The sequence below is a fragment of the Anopheles bellator genome, chromosome 2 (assembly GCF_943735745.2).
Source record: "Anopheles bellator chromosome 2, idAnoBellAS_SP24_06.2, whole genome shotgun sequence".
Lineage (NCBI taxonomy): Eukaryota > Metazoa > Arthropoda > Insecta > Diptera > Culicidae > Anopheles > Anopheles bellator.
The window spans coordinates 78,186,785-78,210,361 of record NC_071286.1 but is presented as its reverse complement, the minus strand read 5'-3'; the positions used below and the strand labels follow the sequence as shown (position 1 = coordinate 78,210,361).

At 53.5% G+C, this 23,577-nt stretch overlaps 4 protein-coding genes across 4 annotated transcripts in view; all 4 read right to left on the bottom strand.

Annotated features, from left to right (window-relative positions):
• Window positions 1-62: 62 nt before the first annotated feature.
• Window positions 63-4,362, bottom strand: LOC131211211 (tenascin-X-like). Its single transcript, XM_058204608.1, has 5 exons — window positions 4,116-4,362; window positions 3,857-4,042; window positions 2,796-3,667; window positions 674-2,138; window positions 63-614 (listed from the first exon to the last, which is right to left on the bottom strand). The coding sequence occupies exons 1-5, from the start codon at window positions 4,205-4,207 to the stop codon at window positions 281-283; spliced, it is 2,949 nt and encodes a 982-aa protein (XP_058060591.1). The 5' UTR covers window positions 4,208-4,362; the 3' UTR covers window positions 63-280.
• Window positions 4,363-6,329: 1,967 nt separating this feature from the next.
• On the bottom strand, window positions 6,330-8,061 carry LOC131211212 (epidermal growth factor-like protein). The gene is made up of 4 exons (XM_058204609.1): window positions 7,676-8,061; window positions 7,127-7,623; window positions 6,861-7,052; window positions 6,330-6,783 (listed from the first exon to the last, which is right to left on the bottom strand). The coding sequence occupies exons 1-4, from the start codon at window positions 8,015-8,017 to the stop codon at window positions 6,639-6,641; spliced, it is 1,176 nt and encodes a 391-aa protein (XP_058060592.1). The 5' UTR covers window positions 8,018-8,061; the 3' UTR covers window positions 6,330-6,638.
• A 567-nt stretch (window positions 8,062-8,628) lies between these two features.
• Window positions 8,629-14,689, bottom strand: LOC131208121 (uncharacterized). The gene is made up of 7 exons (XM_058200770.1): window positions 14,506-14,689; window positions 12,353-12,479; window positions 10,109-10,283; window positions 9,934-10,051; window positions 9,388-9,871; window positions 8,931-9,333; window positions 8,629-8,858 (listed from the first exon to the last, which is right to left on the bottom strand). Exons 1-7 carry the CDS (start codon window positions 14,628-14,630, stop codon window positions 8,629-8,631), a joined length of 1,662 nt encoding a protein of 553 aa, XP_058056753.1. The 5' UTR covers window positions 14,631-14,689.
• A 1,062-nt stretch (window positions 14,690-15,751) lies between these two features.
• LOC131208120 (angiotensin-converting enzyme) overlaps window positions 15,752-23,577 on the bottom strand; it is a 50,698-nt gene continuing 42,872 nt past the window's right edge. The window contains exons 9-10 of the mRNA XM_058200769.1: window positions 17,227-17,367; window positions 15,752-16,137 (exon numbers count right to left, since the gene is read on the bottom strand). Coding sequence (XP_058056752.1) covers window positions 15,819-16,137; window positions 17,227-17,367 — 460 coding nt within the window. The 3' untranslated portion in view covers window positions 15,752-15,818. The remainder of the gene's footprint in view (window positions 16,138-17,226; window positions 17,368-23,577) is intronic.

The following is a 23,577-nucleotide window of genomic DNA, read 5'->3' as shown; positions in this document are numbered from 1 at the left end:
AGATGGTTTCCATTTTCTTTCCATTCTTTTCAAACATGCCAATTCGCATCCATTAAGGACCTTTCATCAAATCGTTGTATATTTCATTCTTCGCCCCCAAAACCCAGTGTACGCTAAGAGGTGATCAGTTCGGTTGTTTGGTGCGTTACGTGGTCGGTTACTCGAGAGCAGTAACTTTAAGCCTAAGCCCTACCGCAACTACTAGCAACTACAGGTATTTACAGAGAAATAAGGAAAACCAGCCATCTCCTTACGCGAAGTGCCGTAAAAGGGTTGCCCCTCAAATGGTTTCGATTTCGAGATTCAATTTCGTTAGTTCGTCGGTTTTCGAGTCCGGATTCGGCATGAAGTAGACGCAGTTTTCCTTGCTCTCTGTAGGGAAGAGAACGACCAGATTGTAATCGTTATAGTCGGCCGAACTGGCACCGTGGTTGGCGTGGCGGTGGCGCGGCCTTCGCCGTACGTTACCCAACTTGCCCACGTGGTAGTCCTTCTGGCGGTTCCGGACGATCGTTTTCACCACGAGAATCGCCACGATCAGGGCGACGGCCGCGATCAGCGGGACGAAGTAGTGGATGTAGGACATCTTGTAGTAATCGGTCCCGGTGCTGCCACTGGAACGAGAGGTTCGAGGTTCACTGGCCACCCCGTTGGGTTGTGCCCTGCGGCTTACCTTTGGTCTTGCGATTGCAGGATAACTCTGGCATCGATGTGGCACAGGAGCGTGTCGTCCTCGTCCAGGTAGTAGCCATCCCAGCAGCTGCACTCGTTCGGTGCTACGCAGACACCGTTCGTACAGCCGCCATCTCCACAGACCGGTTCGCAGGTGTTTTCGGCCCCGGCCGACTGGACGTACCCATCGTGACACTGACAGCGCCCGGGCGCCCCGCAGAACCCATTAACGCAATCCATTTCGCAGATCGGACCACAGACGAACGGTTCCACGAGTTCGTACTGCTCGATACACTCGCACGAGTTGTTGCCAATGCAACGACCAAACTCGCAGGGTTTCTCACAAAATGGTCCACAGTCCAGCGGGTTGTCCTGCGCCTGGCGGAATCCCTCCCAACATCGACACTCGCCGTCCTCGCACCATCCATTGTGGCACTCGAGCTGGCATTCGGCTTGCCGCATCCTAGACAAGCGTTCTTCGGGAGTTTCTTCCTTCAAGCACACGTTGGCAGCTTCGGTGTCACTTCGCACGTAACCCGCGTCACAGGAGCACTCATCGGGGGCTACACATCGACCGTTGACGCACTCAGGATCACAGACCGGGTCACAGCGATGATCATCGCCGGGGCTAAGTCCGTACCCTTCCCAACACCGACAGCGATCGTTTCCAGCACACTCGCCCTTCTCGCAGGACCTCTCGCAGATCGGTTGACAGCGGAAGGGCTCCCCGGCGGGGGCCTTGTAGCCCAACATACAGAAGCACTGATCACCGTGACACTCTCCGTTCTCGCACAGAGCCACACACCGTTCGTGGGCTTCCTGGCGAAGCTCTTCCTCCACCCGACAGTGACTGGTGCTTCCGTTGACGAACACGAAACCCGCGTTGCACTCGCACCGCTCCGGCAGGACACACGTCCCATTCCGACATGGTTCACCGCACACCGGGCTACACCCGCCACTACCCGCTCCTTCCGGTTTGGCGTACCCTTCGTCGCACCAGCACTCCCCAGCCCGGCACTTGCCGTGGCGGCAACTGCGCCGACACTCTGCCGCTCGCTCCTGAGCCGCCCGTTGCCGTGCTAGGTCCTCGCTCGACTCACAGCGGGTCTGGTTTGCGTCGACGAACTCGTATCCCGCGTCACACTGGCACACGTTGGGCCGGATGCAACGTCCGTTGGTGCAACCCACGGGACTACCGTAGTCGTAGTCCTCGCCACAGATCGGCTCACACACGGAGCTGTTGTCCAGCTGCAGCCGGTAGCCGTCGTGGCAGAAGCACTCCCCAACGCGACAGTCACCGTTCGTGCATCCGTACGGACACGTCCGCTCGCAGTGACCATCGAGGGCACTTTTCACGAATCCGGTGTTGCAATGGCACTCCGTACCACGGCACTGGCCGTTGACGCACCGCAGACGGCACAACTCGACCGGGTGGATGCACGAGTGCTCATCGTCCTGCAGGTATCCTGTGGGGAAGCAAAATTATCCCATATTTAATTATACTATCGGACATATGAAATTTGAGGTATTTGATCCGCTGTTAGATAGATTAACTGAAATGCCTTGGTTTGTGGCGAATAACACAAGACCAATTAGATCTTAAGGCAAAGAAATCGGCATTCAGATGCAGGATTATCTACCATTTTTGAAAATAAATCGTTTAACATAAAGAACGAGTAAAACTTTTTAAATTTTGGGTCCTTGACGACAAAGACATGAGGAAAACGCTAATTTTTCAATCAAAATTAGCTTCGACGATGAGGCAGATTTTTCACTTGGTGGCTACGCAATATTTCCGAAGCAATATTTCCGCATCTGAGGCACTGAAAATCCTCAATCGCTGGAAGATACTATGTTCCGTTATATTCCGAAAAGGCGACTAAGAACCCTAAGATTTAAGAAATGACGAAGCAATTCCGACCGTTACTGCCAGATGATGACAATTAGTTTTGGGCTGCAGTTGAAGATATGGACTTAGAAGATATGTGCTTTCAGAAAGACTGGGCAAATGAATGCTCAAAAAAGTCATTGAAAATTATCTTTTCAAAATAGACTGTTGCCATAGCTCCTGAGCAAATCACAAACGGCTGGATTGGTGAACGGTCGCTGGCAGGATCTCTTACCTTCGTTACATTCACATTTCTGCGGAGCGACACACCGCCCATTGATGCACTCGGCGTCGCAGACCGGCAAACAGTCGAACAGGGCGTTTATGTCCGTGTAGTTGAAACCGGGCAGGCAGGTGCATGCGTTCGGCCCGGTGCAAACCGCATTCTTGCACTCCGTCTCACAGATCGGCACACAGTCCCCGTCGATCAGCTGGTAACCCCGATCGCAAATACACACATTCGGCCGCACACAGTGACCGAGGGAACACTTTTCACACAGCGGCACACACTCGTCTCCGATCTTGCCGTACTGGGGCCGGCAGATGCACTTCCCCGGTGCAACGCAATCCCCATTGCTGCATCCTCCGTTGCACACCGGCCCACACTCGGCCGAGGAGCTCGAATTGTCCGGGGCCGAGTAGCCCGGGAAACACTCGCATCGATCCGGCCCCACACAGACCCCGTTCCGGCAGGGTTCGGTGCAGATCGGCTTACAGGCCCGGCTACCGTGTGGCTCCTCGATCGTCTCTTCGTATCCTTCCGCGCAGCTTGGCGTCGGGGCCGGTGTGGTTGGGGGCACGCAATCCCCCGAGGGTCCTGCTTCGAAACCGTCCCGACAGAGACACTCGCCCGGAGCGACGCACTGCCCATTCGGACATCCACCGGGGCAGACCGGGCGACAGGAGCGCTCGTCACTCGCGAGCCCTTCGAACTCGTACCCCTCGTAGCACTGGCACACGTCCGGCTGGGCACAGAAGCCGTTCGGGCAGTGGCCACACTCCGCCAAGCACGTGCCATTCTCGGACGCCCGATAGCCGGTGTGGCACTGGCAGTGGCCCGGCTTGGTGCAGATACCATTATCGCAGTCGCTGCAGTACGGGATGCATCTGTCGGGGGAGATAAGGGCGGACGGACATTATGCTCTGTGCCATTTCCTTTTCTCACGCCCGACCGAGGCCGAGTGCAATTCCCCCCGGTGGGGTTATCAAGGGGTCGGGCCCAGCCCAGGCCAAGTTGTGCGTTGGGATTCAATTATTCGCACAGCAGCAGTTAGAGCCGTCGTTTAAGGATCTTACCTGTGATTCGAGAGCTTCTCGTAGCCCTCGTTGCAGCTGCAGACGTCCGGTGCGGTACACCTGGCGTTCTCGCAGGTCTGCGAGCACGTCGGTAAGCAGCGTAGCTTCACGCGCTTGTAGCCCTGACAGCACGGCTGCTTCACCACCGGCACCCGTTTACCGTTCTTCGACGTGTACTCGATTTTGCTGCTCGATCGAGAAAAAGGACGAAGAGACATTGGAGTTTAACACGACGGGGAACCGGACTGCAGTGACTTACACCGTCGTCTTGGAGCAGGCGCCATTGACCACGGTCGTGCCGAGGGCCATCATCAGCAGGATGCCGGCCACGATGATCTTCAGGTAGAGCATGGCCACACGGAACACTGGCGCGCGATCGACTAGGACCCGGAGAAGTTGGCTGGAGCGCTGGACTGGACGTCCTGCGTGGTTCCCGCTCGGCACCCGACTGATTCTCGGCGATCGATATTCTGCGCTGTCCGTCACTTCCTGTGCGTGCGACCTCACCAGGGATCCGATCGTGCTTCTGGAGACGGGCTGTGTGCGGGATGATTTATGCGGCACCAGAAACCCCCGCTCGACGAACCGTCGCTCTTGGCGAGAGTATGACAAATACCATAAGCTCCGCGCGAAAGGGACGCTCAGCGTCGCTGGACTTATCAAGAATGCTGAAACCGTCTTGGTCGTCGTCGTCGTCGGCCACAACATATGCTAATGCGCGTGCGAGGCTCATGTTGCGGCCAACACCACACACAAGCGCACAGTTCCTCGCACACCAACGAACCCATTCTTCTTTCACCCGACAAGTGGGTTCTCGGCGGGTGGAATGACGAAAAAGGGATCGCGTTGCCTCTGGAGCCTCTGGAGAGGAACTGCTGAACCTGGCCCAATTGAAATGCAGCGCACGGAGCACGCACTGGCAGCGCCCCCGGCCCGGGCGCCATTACCATCCGCGGAAACAATCGAATTCTCGCCTTTCCGGCAATGTGGCAACCCGCACTAATGGCGGGTTCTAATGGGTCCCCAAATGCGGGAACACTTTGATCGGAACCGTTGGAGAGGGGCCGGTCGGTCCGTTACTGTCGCCATCGAGCTATTTATGGTTGCCCATTTCGACGCCGATCGGTCCACATTGTCCTGTGGCTATTTCTGTGCGCTGTTCTGATAAGAACAGCCTAAGTCCATCCCAAAACACATGGCGGTGGCGGTGGTGAAAGCGACAAGTGCCCCAGCGCCCGGGTGTTTGGGAAACGTACATTACATGAAGTGTTGAAGTGTTGAGAAACGGCCGCACTCGAGCATGGACGAGATGAAGGCGGTGGGAAACAATAACAAGCTTTGTAGATTAATGGGCCGCCAAGGGTGGCGGTTGTGGCGAGTAAGCAGCTAATTGCTCCGAGGTTCACGATAACCGACGGTTGGAAAGTGATTCATGGGGCGTGCGGATTATCGGAGGGTTTTCCTGTGACCGCAAACCTCAAACCCGCTGTTTATGGTTGTGGTTAGCAACAATGGTTTGAAAGGTGCCATGCCATGGTGGTTGGCCATCGGAATACCACAATTTCGTTTCATTCTGAACCCTTTGGTTAGTCTTCCACATCCTTTTTTTTTCGGCATCGAAATACTGGAACCATGAAAATTAAATACCTTTTTTTCTATTTATTGGAGAAATGTGTTGATTGAAGCCTTGCCTGTAGTCCGTAGTGCTGGTACTGAATTGAGAAGAACAATGCTGACGCGAAGGAAACGATGTTCTAACCAAATTATTGTCGATTTGGGAGATTTAAGACGAGTGACAAATACCGCTTCGGGGAAAACAAAGTTCATTGTTTTTGAGTGAAATTCAAAACCATTTTACAATGTTTCCGATTGTTGTTACCATTTTTGGTCAATCGCTAATTAATTTAATTAATTAATGAATTAATTTTCGATTAATTTTCACTATTTCTGTATTTTTATCGACATTTTCGACAACGGCCCGTGTCTGTACGTGTTGTTTCTTTAACGTTTTAAATAACTTAACCGGGTCGAGGAAACCAAAATCTAGCAACTAGCTGTTAAAGTTAAACCAACATTATAAACACCATGCACAATTGAGGCGGCCTAGATTGAATTTTCGCCTTTATCAATGAAAAACTGTAAAATATGTCGAATTTTTTCTTTGTTGACTTCCATTGATAAAACCCTGTATCTAACAAACGGAATGGAACACACACAAAACAGTGAACGCATTTTTTTGAGTGTGAATTTCCAGCATGAAAACGATCGTAAACTTGAAGCTGTATGATTGGTACTTTACGAGATATCGATAACTAAAGCCATCTATCGAGAAAATAATGGATTTCTTTCAGATCGGTAAGTTTTGTAGCGAAGAATTATCCCAATACAGCTCATGAATTTGGATGTAGTTTTTGGCCATAAACTCGATTAGTGAAGTTAATAAGCATTTTACTCAAAAGATGTAGTCCTTCACAGATCCTGGCTGCGTAGTTATTTAATAAGCATATGCCACAACATTCATCTGCAATCGGAATGAAATCGGATCGCTCGCTTTATTCATTTGTTCCGTTGTTTATGGTCGAAGCATACGCCGGTCAAGATAGTTTCCATCTTGCACCATGATAACCGCTATCAAATCAGCGCTGGTGGTAGTGGCGTAAACAAATCTGTCAAAGAGCCGAGGTCCGAGTCTTGCATTTGCGAATGCATCCGCCACTTCCATTTCTGCGATCGGTCTCTGGCAACCAGCGCAAGGCGGAGGCGTGCTATCTCGCCCCACGCGTTACGATTTGACGGAATCATAACGCCGCACGCAAGCTTGACTTCCTTTCAGCGAACGATCCTTGACGTAGCCATCATTGCAGAGGCACATGTTGGGTCCCGAGCACACACCGTTCCGACATCCGTTGGGGCAGTGGGGAATGCAGCTGTTGAAGACAGAGAGAGAGAGAGAGAGCATAAAGCCGAGCGGATTGATAGCGACATTCACGGCATGGCAACTTACTGGAAGGGATTGGCCGCATCGTTCTCGTAGCCCCAATCGCACGTGCATACGTTCCGTCCGGTGCAATCTCCGTGCAGACACGGTTTGTCACAAACGGGCATACACTGGCCCACGACGCTCAGGATGTAGCCCGGGTTGCAGGAGCAGGTTTCCGGAGCTACGCAAGTCCCGTGTAAACATCCGAACAACATCCTGAAACATCCCGTGGAAGACCATAAGAAACCCGTCACAGGACCCGTCATCCGGCGCGCTTTTCCGGTACTCACGGGGAGCAGATCGGTTTACATCCGGTGTCCCTCCAAGCGTAGCCGACGTCACATTCACAAACGCCGGGAGCGACACACTTCCCGTTCCCGCAACCATCGGCACACCGTGGGGCACACTTTTGGTGCGGGTGGAACTCGAATCCTTCGTCGCACTCGCATCGCTCCACGTCCACGCATCGACCGGCTTCTCCGCAGCCACCGGTACACCGCGGAACACACAGCTTCCGGTCGTTCCGATCGAGCTCGTAACCCTCGTGACATTGGCAAACGTTCGTCCCGGGTTGACACTCACCGTGATCGCACCCGATCGGGCAAGTCGGAACGCAGCGGCCCCGCGAGTTGCGGACAAAGTCCGGATAGCACTCGCAGGTGTCAGGTGCTACGCAGAGTCCGTTCAGGCACGGCTCGGTGCAGATCGGTTCGCACTTGCGGAAATTGTAAACATTCCGCTCGTACCCGGCGCAACAGACATGCACCCGGCTGAGCGACGGATCCGACTGGAAGATCGAACGATCAGTTGGGGCCTTGGTCCCTCTACCCTATACTCACCGCGTTGCCAACCGGGACATTACCGCGGTGATAGTGGCTCAGCAGCGAAGCAATGGGAACCTCCTCGAAGCACACTCCGGCCGGCATCTGAGCCTTGGTCTTGTTCAGGAACCGATCCAGAGCGCTAACGGATTCGTTCGATCGGTGCAGGTCGACCATCGACCCGGTCTGGTTCTGGCCCAGTTCGGCAGCGTCCACCATTTGCGTCCCATTAGCGGCCGGTTCGTGGCCACCCTTGACACCACCCTTGCGCCACGTTTTCACTCCTTCCTGGCAGGGGGCCAGTCCAAACTGGCACAGGAGAGCCACCGCCACGAGCAGACACCACTTGAGGCTTTCCATTTCGCACGACGAGAACTACGACTGGGCGCTCTGGAGGCTCCTGGTGGATTAAACCCGGACGACCCTGGAGACGGTACTTATCGAGAGTTTTAGAGTCCGGTCAAGAGGCGGCGATGACGATATCCCGCGTCCCGCGCGCGATAGTCGGCGGTTGAGCCGTGGGCGACGTGATGTGATTTCTGCCAAGTGTTAGCCACCCCCCGAGAGGGCATTCTAGGAAACGATTAAGTTTCACCGAGAGAGGGCGATGGCATCCAGCGTTCTACAACGCAAATATTATTTCTTCTCTCAGACCCCGACGATCCCCGTCGGGGACTGGGTTTAAATAATTCAGCAGCGAGAAACGACAGCCCGATGATGGATGAATTTGCACAGAAATTCATACTTCGCTCACGGTTGACAGTAAGTTATGGTAATTGACGGGGTCTGCGGCCATCGCCGTCTGGTGAAGACGATACGATGATGAAGACGTTCTCTGAAGGATCGGTTCTAGTCGAAAGTGTTCTGGCGAACAAAAAAATACAGAGTCGGAATAGTATTTTGTTAACAAGTTAGGATATATTTTTACAAAAAAAAAAAACCCCGAAGGCAAGGTCCTTCACCGCATCGGGCTACGTGACGACCGCCGGGTTGCTGTAGCTGGCGTCCGTCTCATCTCGCGCGAGTGTCGCGGTGCTGCTTCCGGCCACGTCCGGCACCGGAGGATACTGGATTTCGTCGTAGATATGCTCGAGGCTGTACTTGCGCGGTGCCTGTTTGTTGTTGACGGAGAAGTTGTAGTTGTACGGTGAGGACTTGGCCCGATGGATGAAGCTGTTGTTGGCCGGTACATCGTAGTGTTCTGTGGGGTGCAAGAAACCTCAAAGGAACGTTAGGCCCCTAGGCATGGGAAGAAACAGTGGCTGGGACGTACCGATATCACCGTTTCGGAAGGGCTTTGGCTTCACCCGAGTGTACGTGACGTGCGGCAGCTCCGGCAACGGTTCCGACGATCGGTTCGGATCGGGCCCGGTCTGAACGCTTTCGTCGACGATCTTCACCGGGGCCGGGCTGACCACGTTCGTCGGTTTGGCCAACGTTTTGCGATCCAAACGCTTCAGGTACGCCACGACCGAGATCAGCAGTGCCAGCGTGATGAGCAGACAGGAGATCGTTACGAACGCCTGCCGATCGTTCACTTCGTCCTGCGCCCGGTTCCGATCGGCCCCCGGATCGGATATGCCGACCAGGACGGGTTGATTCGAAGACTCGAGGTAGACGAGCTGGGTGTCGGTGGTGCCGTTCGAGTGGACAACGGCTCCTTCGCCGTCATCCTCCTCCCGAGAATCGTTGCCCGGTGGCTGATGATGGTGATCGTCGACTTTTTTGACCGCCGTATCGATGAAGGTGATCTCGACGCGGGACGTCGTCGTCACGAGCTCGTAAACGCTGTCATTCTTGGCGTGCCGCGAGTGTCCCTTCGTCAGCACCATACTCATCTCGGTGTTGTTCGGCAGATACTCGTGGTAGGACTCGGCGTACGTCGCACTCGAGCTCGCCCCATCCGTGTCGGTTGCCGTCGTTGTTGTAGTGCTGCTGCTACTATCGTTAGTACCACTAGCAGTAGTAGTAGTAACTGGTCCAACGCTGCTCACCTCCGTATCGTTCCCGACCTTAATCCACTGCTCCGCCGAGATGCGCTCGGTGCTCTCGACCGAGAAGCTGCTCTCGACCGTGCGCGTAATGTTGTCGAACATCACCACCTCGTCGTCCGGCAAACAGGCTCCAGTGTGCGGATGGCAATGTCGGGTCCGACAAGCGCACCGACTGCCACACATCGTCCCATAGTGACCCTCCGGGCAAGGCGTTTCGCAGCTGCAACGAAACGTGATCGGTTTAAATCGATTCCGAATCCAATCCGATTCCCCATACTCAACTATTTGCCCATCCAGCCTTCGACGCACCGACAGTGACCCGTTTTCGTGTCGCACAAAGCGTAATTCTGACAGTGGCATCGGTTTTTGCAGTTCACACCCCACGTTCCGTTCCGACATCCTGCGACGAAAGAATCGGCTGAAAAAGTGGGCCCGAAATGATCCGATCATAACTTACGCTGCAGACAGTGCTTGCCACTGAATCCGGCCTCACAGCTGCACACGTTCGGGGCCAGGCACACCCCGTGGACGCAGCCGCCACGGCAAATCGGACGACACTCGGTGCCGCTTCCGGTCCGGTGCTCCTGGTAGCCCTCGCAGCAGAACTCGACGCGCCTCGTTTTGGTGACGTTCTAGACAGGGTTAGACTATTATTAGATGCCGCCAAAGAGGCGATTTCCCAATGCCTCGGTCAAAGCCATTCCCGATGCATCGCCACACTGCAGTGGGTGGACGTTTTGTATCATTTGACCGACCCAAATGATGACGGATGTCGTGTCGTGCCGCGTGTGGGTTTGCAAACGCGCTTCAAATAAATTACACACCCAGGCTGCGCGGTTCATTACGGATTCAGAACCTCATTCGGTTCGGTTCGGTGCACGGGCCGTGCAGGTTTATGAGAAGCGGAAGAAACGGACGTTCGGTACCGCCGAACATGGTGTGGCGCAATAAAACACGATCAACATGCAACATCCGCGCGCATTTTACGATCACAACAACGCACATTATGTTCGAAGCCATTTCGCACTTCCATTTTGGGGTCACCTGGATGCCTGGGTTTGATTGGAAGGCGGGTTTTTTTTAAACTTAGAAAAAGGACACCGAGTTGGCCAACGAGAGGGCACCTCACAAGAAAAGGTACCCATTTTGTGATTTATTAAATGCTTTTAGCCTCTTCGCTGCTGAAGGTAGTTTAAATAATTGTACATTGATATTGTAGACTTTTAAGACGAATAGTGTTATGCATTACATAATAAACAAAACATGGAATGAATAAAATAATACTTGAAAATCACGGATAACAATAGAATGTCTGGAATCATAAATTTACTCGAATTAATTTAAGATTCCAGACAGGTATGAAAACTGAAGATATAAAGGAATCTTTAAAATGAGCAGAAAAAATATCCAAATGATATCCAAAAGATCGAAATCATGGAATATAAGAAGATGGAAACTGAAAACCTCCAAAGACAATTATTCGAAAACGTTAAGGTAACGTGCGACAGACGAATCTTAACCTAAGTAAAATGAGAATTAAAATGTTGGATGCTTGTTGACGAAATCCTTTTCCAAGTAGTGAAGATGTAGATAAAAGCTACATCCAGCAAGAGAATATTTTTTTTACGAAATTGATTCGTTTTTCATTTATTATCTAAAGCGCACGGTCAAACAAGCTTGACAAAACATGCTCGCAACATATTTTGGGCACATAAAATTCATTACGCTTTGTTAACGTGCACTTCCGCTTCCACCGGATTCCCAGCGCAGGCCGTCAACCGGTTAATGTCTTACTTAGGTCCCACCTCATACCATCGCCAGATCGCCATATCGTTCCCATGACCATGAAGGAAGAAACATTCTTCCGAACCGAGCCGAAAATCACAAGTCCCAAACCGTATGCCCCGTGCGCCTGTCGACAACAAAGGGCGGACGTAATGGACGGAGCTTCCCGGTCCGGATCCGAATACTAAGTGAGCGTCGGACGGCCGAGTCCCAAGAACGGCAGAAGATGGACGTTCTCAGCTCACTTCAGCGCAGAGGGAGGCGCGATATCTGCCGCAAGATAGCTCATGATGGGTCTTTTGTTTTGTGTTCGCTGAGCATCGCTATGTTCTGCTCAGACACTTCCTGCCAGGCCGGGGCCAGGATGTCTCTGTGTGTTCGTTATCGTTCCTGGCGTTTGGCGTTTTGCACAGTGTTTTGGTTCGCCCTGTCATGCTGAAGACAAAGCGCGCGAGTCCTTCTTCGCGAGCGGAAGTTGCAATCTAAACCCCGTTCAGCGTATGGATAGCCGATGGGCCGATCGTTTGAAGTTGGCCGTTATTTTGGCGGGCCACCAAGGCGGGTGTCTTCACACCCGATGACGGTAATTGATGTTTATGAGCTGTTGCGGGCGCACAGCGCCCCTCGTTTCGCCATTTCGCCATGTTCAGTGCGCAAACGAGCATAATGGGAGAGTAACCGACGGGAGAACCGCAATCTGATTGGGCGGCGTTCGCAGCGATATGCAAACGGTCGGTTTGTTTTCATAAGTGCCTTTTTTTTTGTTGATTTATGTTTATTGTGCGTCAGGTTTCGTGTTGGGTTTTGCTCTCAACAATTTCACGCTTTTTTGTGGGTTTCGAAACCCCTAATTAAATGTTGCATTAATTCGAGTAGCGATGCGATCGCGATGAGCACTGAAAGATAACTCACTTACCTGCTTCACAAACACTTCCTTGATTTCGGTACGATAAGACGTGCATCGGGGAGGAATCTCAAGGCACCACTGTCGTGTCAGAACCTGCACCGTTTGATTGCGCGGAATGGTCTCAGTTTCAGTGTAGCTACAATAAGGAGAAGAGCAGATCGACGAAGTAATGCTCCAGTCTGAGATGATCAATAATAATAGTCACCCTTCAGCCTTTCGACACCTTTTGGGCCCCATTTAGGGCTCGTTTTGAAACCACTAATCATGTTGTCAATTTCATAAATATCCCTCACGAGTCTCATCGCCACCACACAAAATCCACACACAAAGAAAGTGGTTAGGTTAGTGATCAACGGCTGTGGCAACATTTTTGCAGTTAATTTAGAAACATTAACACGCACACCACGCGGCAAAGAATGGGAATCGACGCCTCGGCAGCGGGATCGCACGTGAAACCCGCCACAGCATTGCATTGCATCACTCACGATGTTCACATTTAGTGTACGTACACCTCGCGCGGTTTGCTTTCGTTCGGCCCGCAATTGGAAGATTTGGATTTCTTTCACTTTTAATTGCGCCAAAGATGCAAACTTTGCACTTCGTGCGCCGCACGATTAACTGCCATCTGTGCGCGTGTTGCGTCTCTCGGCGCTGCGCGCTGAGTGCGTAACGTTCGGCAGGTCTGGAGATGCTGCGTGCCGGGCTGGGAAATGGGAATTGGGAATCCCCCATAAATCGACTTTACGGGTGTTGGACCTCAAAACTTATGTTCAACGTTCAACCTCTCAACTCGCAGCATGCAACTTCCTAATGAAGCTGTCGGTGATCGATCTTGGGGTCCTTTTCAAGAACACGGCACGGCTCCCTTTCGCCGATACGAAACCGTTCGGCACACTGGCGCAATTGGGCATGATTTATGCTCAACAAGCACCCAACCCGACCACCCGAGAGCCGCACTTTCGTTACGCAAGAACGAACCACCGAACGATGCGATGCGTTTACATTTTCCTACGCGTGCCAGCCAGCCAGGGCTCAAGGGTACACTGGCCATCAAAGTTCCAAGACCATCTCCGATCATTTATTTATTCGTTCAGCCTCCTTTTGCTCGCCTTTTTCTCAATCGGTCACCCACCGATCCATCGGCACACATGCCCCATGGACTCGTTAATGGCCGCCGGGTGCACCGACTCGGCTTTTCCCGGTCAGATTTTCTCATCAATCATCCGCCGGTTGCGTGGCGCGGCGATTGGAAAAGTGACACCCCGGGGAGGGGCCCGTAAAACGGTCCCGTTTCCCGGTTCATTTTGTTGGCCAAATACCACTCGAAAAAAAAAAACAGGTATTTCCCTCTCCGTTACGCAATGGCGCGCCACCGTAGGACCAGCCGTTGGGACGGGCAGGAACTAGCAAAATGCGGAAAATCTCCGGCCAGCCTCCGGGAAGGAGCGCTGGAAGGCCACTAAAGAGGTGTCATTATCATCAATGTTGCGCCCGCAGATCGGGCGTGAGTTTCTGACCCGGGGACAGCAAAGTGCAACATAACGACCGATTAAGGAGGGTTCAGGCCAGGAGATCGCTATTATGGCGATGCAAAAACGCGACAGATTAGTGCGACCACAATTGGCGGGCCGGGCCTTGCGGGTTCAAGCCCCCCTGGTCCAAGGGTCGTCGGGCTTCAGACAATCGAGTCACCAGTCGACGATCTCCGGAGTGCGGTTATGTAGTGCGTTTTCCCGCGCTCCTCTTCGGTGGCGAAGGACGCACCGGGCTTAACAAGCCGACAAGGTTGGTTGGGAACGGCCTGCCTCCGCTAATCGGCCCACGGGGACCACAAGGTGAGACTATTACGTCCTAAGCAGTCCGGCACTGCGGGCTACGGCTTCCGTGGAGGCTGCTCTTGTTGGTGGCCTCTGCGGCCGGCCATTCGCCGTAAATTGCAATCTCCAATACTATCCAATTAATAAATCGTCAATTGACACCCGAAAGGCTAGCGGACAAAATGGCCGGCCGTGAAGGCGGTCACGCACTTTAATGCACTTTAATGAGACGCCAAAGTGTGGACAGGTTAATGGCGGTAATTTTCCGTTTCTCTAACCCACTAATGGTTATCATCTCGGGGAACACAGTAATAGAGCCTTCGCCCAGGTTGAATCGTTACAAACCTCTCGTAGCGGTAGCAAACGTTATCGCCCTCCAATGATAGCTCTCCGGATGCGATCCGCGAGCATATCGCCAACAGAAGGACCCCGAAGAACTGGCCCACGCAGCGTGCGGCTCTAATCCTCATTTCGGTTTCACTACACCAATATTGGCATAACTTCCAGTCAAACGAGGACGAACTCCTTTATTCACCAACAAAACTCGACCACTAATAAACTGTTCGCTTCACTCTCGATTCCGGAAGTGGTTTCGATCCCGGTTGCAGCCGAAAGCTGACTGCGCACTGACTCACTTCTCACGCACCGGTTGCCGTTTCGTATCGGTCAGAAGTCACCAGAACACTGACACATCCGCATCAGCGGCCAAGATCATCTTGGCCGCCTGGAAAATCGTAGCTCGGAAGCGTAACAAGATAAAATGATCAAATTCAATTTAGCTACCCATCCGCGGCGAGGCCCCGGACATCCGCGCCGACCGCCGCATTTGGCCTGCACTCGGCGCATAAGGCGGCACTGATCGGGTGAACTGCACTTGATCTTGGCCGTTCGCGTCCGTCGTCGTCGTCGTTGTCGCTGCCGTTGCCCGTTGATCCGTCAACGGTTATGGCAGGCAGCAGGCAGCCCCGCATTGGCCCCGGTAAGGGCAACGTCGCGCGATGTTGACCCTTGGCAGGCTATATTTATCAGCGCGAGCAGCGCAAAGGGCTACGCGCCATTCCCCGTGCGGGTTGGCTTTGGAGCTGCAATTAAAACATGCTGCTCGTACATTCGGGACCCGCTGTCGCTGTGTTTGTTCTGGGGCAAAGAACTAATTAAAAGTGGCCCGAAAAGGAGCTTCACGCGTCGTTGTGACCCTAGAACACCGGAGTTCGTCAGCCGAATCATAAATGCGCATAAGATGGGGCAAGTATTTGAGCGCATCAACTCAAGTGCGGAGCCTCCGTCCTCCGTCTCGAGAGGGTCCGAAGCGAATCAACGGAGAAAGATCATCCAATCGCCAAGTGCCGGTTCCCCGTTCGCCATCGCCTGAAATCGAGTCGGCGAAACGACGGAGAAACAAAAACCCGTCACTCGTCAATTGAAGCAAATTGTCTTCGCTTTACGGCGCTGGCGAGTTCCGATTTCCTGGGTGCGGCAACCGAAGCGAAGCGGCAATGAACTTGAATGGGCCCCGGGAACTGCACAAACATAATTTGGAGCGCATGATTTATTACTCAACACTATTACTAAACAACGAAACAGTAGGGGACTCTACGCACGGTGCGGTTCATTTCCTATCTCTATTTTGCTACGAAGCGGGACAACGGTTATGTTGCTTATGCTAGCTGATGGCGCACAAGGGCACTGATCAAGCAGGAAATCGTTAGCACCAGCCAGCTGGTTAGCTGCGCCTGCACGGCAACATTGTAGAACCCGCCAAACACTTGCAGGTTGGCCGTCTCGATGCTGTGCTTGCAGTAGTCCCCGTCGTAGATCCAGCCGACGTACTCGTTGTTGCGCAGGTTCTCGTTCCGCAGCCACTCCTCGAGCGGGCGGAAAAATTCACGCAACGCCGACCCGTCCAGCCGGCCCTCGCCGATCACCTCCTGCAGGACCTGCTGCCACGGCTGTGACGTGCCGCGCTCCATTAGCTTTCTGTAGGGCGAGAGAGAGACAGAGACCAAATGGAGGTAAAATGAGCAGTTTGTGGAGACTTATTTAGTTTAACATCGCGATACGGATTGGCCTCACAGATGGCGGTAGCTGTACTCGCCGAAGCCTCTTGAAAGGACCGGACCAAACTGCACCGAGCTGCATACGGTGGCCATTTGGCGCCCAGCTCCACGCATTACGCAAGCGGCCCGCGGTTGGACCCAGCGACCCGTTCCCAGCGGGCGCAAATCAAACGTTGCGAGCTACAATTACGCGAGACGGTCGATGGATCATCGCCGACCTGAAAGGACCGCGCGAGCGGCTGATCTGGCCCGCGTTTCGCTATCCGTCAGTCATCCGGGCAACGTCAAGGCAAGAATTATGGGTCTTCTGATTGGTGTGAAGCTGGGAGAAGCCTGTGTGACAGCGAACGGGACCTTTCAAGTGACAGCCCTGCCGGAGTGTGATGGTTGATTTGGTTCCCGGAAAAAAGTGACTGAATCGGACGATCGGAGCCTTCAAAAACATCATAATCCGAGCCCCGAAAAGGGGCGCTCATCGACCATCAAACTTTTATTAGGGACCCTGCGTTTTCTTCTTTATCGACCACACTATCCACAAACAAGGTACTTATCGTCTACTTACGTGAGCGCTCAGATAAACTGTCACTGCGTCTAACAGCCGCGGGATCAGCCCACCTTTCCCGATTACTTAATCGTCCAGAAAAAGGTTCCCCCCCGATCCCACATCATCAACCAGGCGAAGGGACGGTGAATGGCACCGGCCACCCGTAACAAGTGTTTCCATCCATCAACCGGCCACGCACCGGTTGATGTAACTATCAAAAACAAACTTTTGGGGTCCGGCCAAAGAACGGTAGTCGGTCCAATTAAAACTCCGCCCGAAACTGGGTCACATTGGGGTTCACTTTTCCCCGAATTTCGTCCACCGTCGACGCCGTTCCCGATATCGGTGACATTTCGGTGTCGGTGTTCGTTTTCGTTTTGGGCGCCAGTGGCCAGTTGGGATGGTAGGAAAATCTTACGTTACGAAGATAGCAAACAAATCCCGAGCCAACGGGATGCCACTTACTTGAGAATGTTGCCGGCCGCCGGCTGGCGGTAGATGTCACACTTATGCAACGGCTTCGTGGGGTCCTGTGGGTCGTACTGTCCGGCGGCGGTGCAAAGCGAGCGATAGATTTGAAACTGCAGCACGTTCGAGAAGAAATACCTACGGAGCAGTGGCGAAAGGGGTGAAAAAAATGAATAATAATTAGACATACTCGGACAAGCGGACAATCGCCCGACTCGACCGGCCGAAAGTCGGTAGATCGGCCGGGTCTGATATGGGGGCTGCATTGCCTAATCCCTCCAGCCAGTGCACCGAAAAGCCTACAACAAAATGAAAACAAGATCAGGAAAAATAATGGTTCCCTAAACCCGGGAGAAGGAACAAACCCGGTGCGCTGCATTGCCTGCGCCATACACGATCGCCGCATTGCACAATGATGCTGCGGTGCTGGTGGGTCGGCGTAAAAGGTACCCCACACGTGGGGTCTCTTTTCCTAAACCCCACAAGTCATTGTGTTCTGGCGGAACCCCGGTGGGGGGAGACCCATAACCGTAATAAGCTGGGATCGTCGATAGCACCCTCGCCCCGAAAGGGAGCAAGGCGATCGCTGATCAGCTGAATTGAAGAAGTGTGTTTCGCAAAATCGCGTAAGCAAATATTGTAATTGCTCGCGAAGCCGACAGCGATAATGTCAGTCATTAGCGGTGGTTCCGTCTGATGGCCGTATTTAATTAATTAAATGTAGCTCCCCCCGGTAGGGTTCGTCGTTTCACGCCCGTCGAACTCTCCCGGCACGGTGCCGAAATCTGATCGGCGTCCAATCCCGCGGCGGGCGATTAGCGATGATTGATTAAATTCCACTCCACGCTGTCGATGCCGCGGCCTCGTGTTGAACTCTGGCGCGGCGCTGAAGGTCCTTTTCAGCAGCGGCTTCGGTGGAGCGTTTCGCTGATTGATAATTCTGATCGATCAATTTGGAGCGCGCGCGCAAGGGCCTCGATCGGTGGCGCTGATTGATAGCTGCCGGTAGCCGGTGGCTGACTAAACCCCAGTAGCCGACCCCGGGATCACTATTTTGCGAACGATTTGATACTAATCTGTGGGCCACTGATCGAGGTAAGCCTTTCATCGGCAACTGACAGAATGGACAGCGCGTCCGTTCGTTCGTTGGATCGTTCATTTTCTTTCTCGTGCAATTGGCGAGCAAAGGCTCGGTGCGTTCCCCGGGCCCGGGAAAGTACGAGCCGGTAAAATAATGATACGGCCACAGATAGTTCACTTTTACATAATAACCGCCCGACAAACGGGAAGCCGTACGTTCTGCCCCGTCGACGATCGTAATCATGCCCGATTATGCTCGATGCTTCGAGGAAATTGAAAAGAAATGCTTGCGAAGGGATCACTTTGCCGGACGCCGCTAAATTTATCGTTTATCTCGGCTGTGTGGGGTGGCCACGGCCTCCCCGAAACAGCTCACCCGGGATGAAGCAATCGAACGTGCGGCGGCCAATCTTTCGGCAAAGCAGGTCGCAGTGAGGTTTAAGTTTCTAATCCCAATCTGATTTAAGGCCTGGCCACGACCACGGCGACGGCAAAGGTCAGCCAAATGATGATCGAATGGAGGCTGCGTGCGTTCAGGTGCGCTCCACACAAGCCATTTCGCAGAACGTGCTAAGACGGTGCCGAAGAGCCGATGGCCGAGAAAGAAAATGTCATAAATGGCATCACGAGAGCGTGTGGTTCGTGATTTACTGCTCTTCGGATTATGGATTGGCTACGAAATTTGCGCCTCGATTCGCACCACGGCCGGTGACGACGTCTTCTTATTTAATGGGCCCCAAGTGAGTTTGTAGCGAGCGGCCCCATTTGAAGGTGCAGCCAAAAATTAATTACCCACTAAAAGCCCTCCCGGTTCGGGCTCACCCGAGGCTCAGCAATTTACGGACCGCAAGAGAAATGAATAAAAAAATCGACAAACAACAAACAAGTTGTCATCTCGGGGATGGGAACAGTCTCTGCAACTGGAATTAAATGCTACATTATGCAACGCTCGAATTGAACCGCAAATATCAAGGCCGGCCCGTGAGCGACATTCACGACATCGAAATCTCGTTCTGACAGACGGTGTGTTATCAAACCAGTTCATCTGGCGATCTCGTCGACAAATGTCGACACCACCGCCGCCATTATTTATGCTGGCTGAATTGCGCTGAATGGCCTCTGAGACGGGGCAGCCCATCTGAAACGTTTCTATCAATCGTCACCGATTGGGAAACGATCGGTCCGCCGATCGGTCATCTCTCTGGCCGCACAGAACCTTCGGTGGGGTGACATTTTTCACTTGTCAGCCGCCGGAAGGCCGTTCCGGGCCTCGGTGGGGTAGGGTGAAGAAATTGGAGATTCGCACCGCACGGGACATTAGCCGCCTAATGCGTTGCGCGGGGGTCTCTCTCTCTCTCGTCCCCGGAGAGAAGCCGGTCACGGTTCGGCCGGTCCGTCCGCGACCATGTGGTGAAGCTCGGTACGTTAAGTACGGCGGAGCACTACGCTGTTGCGTAGTGGCGCGTAGTCGATCAGCGTCGTTGGCCGGTTAATTAGCCGACCGTTGGCCCGGACCCGGGCCCGGGACCCGTTTAGTCCGGCGGTCGCATTTACGTAATTTGGCTGCTCGTCCGAATCACATCGTCTCCTTTCGCGCGATCGCCACTATTGAATCCGCTTCAGGGTTGTTGTCGCTACCTTTGTTTGTTTGCTGCGCTGCTGACCCACATCGGGCGGACCGCAAGCATATCTTGCGCCCTTCATTTATTCACCGCACCGGCTGCTTTCACGAACGACGACGACGACACCGTCGCGAAATCGGGCTCCGCGTTTTTTTTTTTTCATTTTCGGGGCCTTCCTTTTTCCGCCAGCCATTAGGTCAGTGTTCAAGGTCGTGCCCCTGTTCCGTGTTTCCCGTCGCGCGCTGCGATGACCCAATTTTCACCCGGCCCGCCAAAGGGCTTTCACTCGGCGCCCTCGCCGGACTTGGTCGTGCATTCCGCTCACCGATGATGGAATTATGTCCGGTCCGGTCCCCGGTGGTCACGATGGGGCTTGCTTCACCCGGGCCCGAGTCGTGATCGGTGATTCCGCATTAGATCAGGTCTCTCCAACTCGGTTACCACATTCGACGGACGGCACGTCGCGGAATCCGGATCGCCGGAGCCGGAGAACCGTGTCAGGTTGCGCGATACCGGCGTGTCAGGTTCCAGCATTTGTCCAGCGCCAGACAAACGAGACGGACGCGTGCCGATCCGATGATCTGGTTCGATCCGTGCGATCGCGTGATCTTAACATTTGTTATGCTTCTCTGCTTGAGCTTGAGCCAGTTTTTGGTTATTTTATTTTAATGATTAAACGCACTTACGGGGCAAAGTCCTTCAGCGGGTCAAACGATCACATTTTACTGCCGAGCGATGCAATGCGCATGTACCATTTTTATCGCACGCTCATAAACTCCAAACTTCAACTGCTCCACTCGGTTACTCGGTCGGTCCTCGATTTAATGACAATCACCGTAAATCAACGGAAATCGGCGTAGCGATTTGATGTAGCTCGACCGCAAGCGTGTCTCTCGGTGCTTCCGATTCTGTGGCACGTTCCGGAGCAAACAATGCCAAATCGATTACCAAGCTTCTGGTGGCGGCGGGCGAAAGGAAAGGCTCGTTTGGGATTGCATCGCACTTGACCCAATTGAACCGGAGTCCTTCTTCGATCGAGTCGCCGTTAAAGTTCACGGCGTTTCTTTCCCCTCCAACATAAAAATGCAAGAAAACCTCAAGATTCGCGTTGGAATAAATTCGGATTGCGATGGTCCTTGTGATTTATGTGCGCTAATCGGGGTGTCCAGCCGGCACGCGGCCTATCACACACTGTGCCGCACCCGATGTCTGCCAGCGATTCGATGTCGATCGATTTATTACCCTCGGTGGCGATTAGAGCCTTAGACCCCCCCGCGCCAAACAGCATAATTGTCGATTCGTGCCCGGCTCGATGCGGGCTCGCGAAACCGTTTGATTTATTGTTTATTTGCTTCTCGCCTTTCAACGAGCGTTCGCCAGCGATTGATGATCGGGCCCGCATCGTGGCTCGTGGATGGTGTGGCTCCGGTTAGCATAAAAGATGGGCCACCACCAAACCCAAAGATGGTTGTGGCACGAACAACCCAAAACCAGGGCACACCACCGAAAGCGTACTTCAGACTGGAGGCGCTTGCGAAAACATCCTTCGGGTCCATTATTTATGCTCGCGCGCGGCTTGCGATCGTTCGTACCGCGTAAAGTGGCGTTCTTTCGCTCAGGCGTCATTAGTACCACAAACTTGAGCACTTCAACGAGCTGGCCGATCGCCGTGTCCTAAATGGATTCTGACGGGCCGACCAGGCCGATTCCAGCTGGCGGCAGGGGCCGGGTGTAATTAAATCTCTCATCTCACCTGCTCGCCGCGAACGATCACTTTTTTCCTTCATCGCACTCTAATGGTGTGCGATCGTAAGTCGGGTTTTTTATTCCCCCTGCGCCTAGGCTCGGCACTTGACTTGGCACTCGGCCCAACACGCAGAAAAATGGTTTGCCGGTTCGTTCGACAATGTCATTAAATTTCTTCCACCGCCACCGTGCTGCAGAGTCGAACCGACGGGGTTCAAGTACGTTCATTGGGGTGCACCAGCCGCAAAACATCCGCGTCGTTGACAGCCGCTGCGCCAGGCTTGCGATGTGAGTAGAGCGATAGAGAGAAGCACCCAGCCGGAGGCCGATTGCGAAGAACCGGCGACGCGACTGCGCGAAATGTCTCAGTGACGGAAGGGACACCGGTCGCCCCATCGATCAGCCGAGGCCACCAATTGGCCCGATGTTAATGTGCGCTTTCAATCAATCGTCGCGATTCATCGAGGCTCAAGAATTTGTTGCAGAGCGAAGCGATTTTAACGATCGTTATGCAATTATTGGATTGGTGATTCTCAGCGTACACCAGGTTGCAGCTGGTGGTGGTCGATGGATTCTTTCTTTTCGAGTTAGAAAATGGCACTTTGGGCAAAAATAAACATTTTATGTAAAAAATCCTAGACCGCAGTGCAGTGCTGTCCGGTGGGATGATGAAATCCTCCATTTATCCCACCGCAACTGTAGTGTCCGACATATCCCGCAATCAGATAATCTGCTGCTGCTGCTGCTGCTGGTTTGGGTTGGTTGTTGAAACGGCTTTTGTCACAACTTTGTAGCGTGAACCGGCGCCACCGCCGCACAGTCGGTGGCAGAGATGCAAATTCTATTGCAGAACCGGCCACCCGGGGGCAGCGTGTGGCTCATCTTGAGTTGTTTGTGCCGGTCGCCACCATCGTGACTGACCGTGGTGTCCGTGTTATAACGAAACGGTTGCAGGAAAACAGCAAGCCGAAGCAAACTCACGTACCGTACCACTCGAGACGCTCCGGGCCGGCTGGGAGTCCGGGGCTGTCGTGGGAGGCCGGCGCAACGATCGGTCGAACATGATTTTCCTGCCGTGGCCGGTTTGCCGGGGCCAGCCACTACCGTGACGCTCAGGCCCACCTCAGGGCGCGTAAGACCATCATAACCTATTTTTTCGATTTACCCGGGCGACGCCGGGGTCCTTCGCTTACTTTTCACCCGTCCCGTCCCCGAGAACACCAACCCGTGTGGTGGTGGTGGTGGTCCCCACGGGTGGCGGGCACAACCGGGCCAAGGGGACTCATTACATAAAGGCTCTCGAGAAGGCTGCTACGTAGGCCGTTGCTGCGAGTGGCAGCCCCCTTGTGTCTATTGCGCTGCGGTGGCGCCGGCCTTAAACGCCGCCCCAGCCACCCCTCCTGCTATGCATATCCTGGATCGATGAGGTAGGTCTGGCAAACTAAATAGATCAGCAACCACCGGCCGAACAATATCCATCCAAATGGGCTCGGTTTATCTCATTACTACCGTAAGTGGACAGGGCCGACCGCCTGCCCGGTGGCTGCATGATCTGTCGCTCTGAAGCACTTGGAAGCAGCGTTCCGAGCGGCCCAGCGGCTCGTTTATTAGCTTAAGGACAGAACAAAAGTGTCCCAGTTGGTATGATTTGTGGGCCGCTGACAAATGCGCTGTAGTTCGCTCGCCGTGGCCATTAATTTTGTCATTCACCTTGCCTTGCGGTCCGATCGATCGGCCAAAGAATGGCAGACGCCAACCGCACGACACAGAAGCGCTCCCGAAAAGCGAATGTTATTGTAATGTTTTTTCCCCCCGCAAACGGGACAATAAATCCGACAAAAGTCCGACGATCCTCGGGCGCGAAACCGTGTCATTCCGGGTTATGCAATGCACGGTCAGA

Excerpts from the sequence above, each read along its gene's own strand:
- LOC131211212 (XM_058204609.1), bottom strand. The coding sequence starts at position 8,017 with ATGGAAAGCCTCAAGTGGTGTCTGCTCGTGGCGGTGGCTCTCCTGTGC. Across the intron at positions 7,053-7,126 it reads TGTAAACCGATCTGCTCCCC|GATGTTGTTCGGATGTTTAC; the intron begins GTGAGTACCGGA and ends GGGATGTTTCAG. Across the intron at positions 6,784-6,860 it reads GATGCGGCCAATCCCTTCCA|CTGCATTCCCCACTGCCCCA; the intron begins GTAAGTTGCCAT and ends TGTCTTCAACAG.
- LOC131208121 (XM_058200770.1), bottom strand. The coding sequence starts at position 14,630 with ATGAGGATTAGAGCCGCACGCTGCGTGGGCCAGTTCTTCGGGGTCCTT. Across the intron at positions 9,872-9,933 it reads GAAGGCTGGATGGGCAAATA|CTGCGAAACGCCTTGCCCGG; the intron begins GTTGAGTATGGG and ends GTTTCGTTGCAG. Across the intron at positions 9,334-9,387 it reads TCACCTTCATCGATACGGCG|GAGGATGACGGCGAAGGAGC; the intron begins GTCAAAAAAGTC and ends GATTCTCGGGAG.
- LOC131211211 (XM_058204608.1), bottom strand. The coding sequence starts at position 4,207 with ATGCTCTACCTGAAGATCATCGTGGCCGGCATCCTGCTGATGATGGCC. Across the intron at positions 3,668-3,856 it reads GAGAAGCTCTCGAATCACAG|ATGCATCCCGTACTGCAGCG; the intron begins GTAAGATCCTTA and ends CTCCCCCGACAG. Across the intron at positions 2,139-2,795 it reads GAAATGTGAATGTAACGAAG|GATACCTGCAGGACGATGAG; the intron begins GTAAGAGATCCT and ends GCTTCCCCACAG.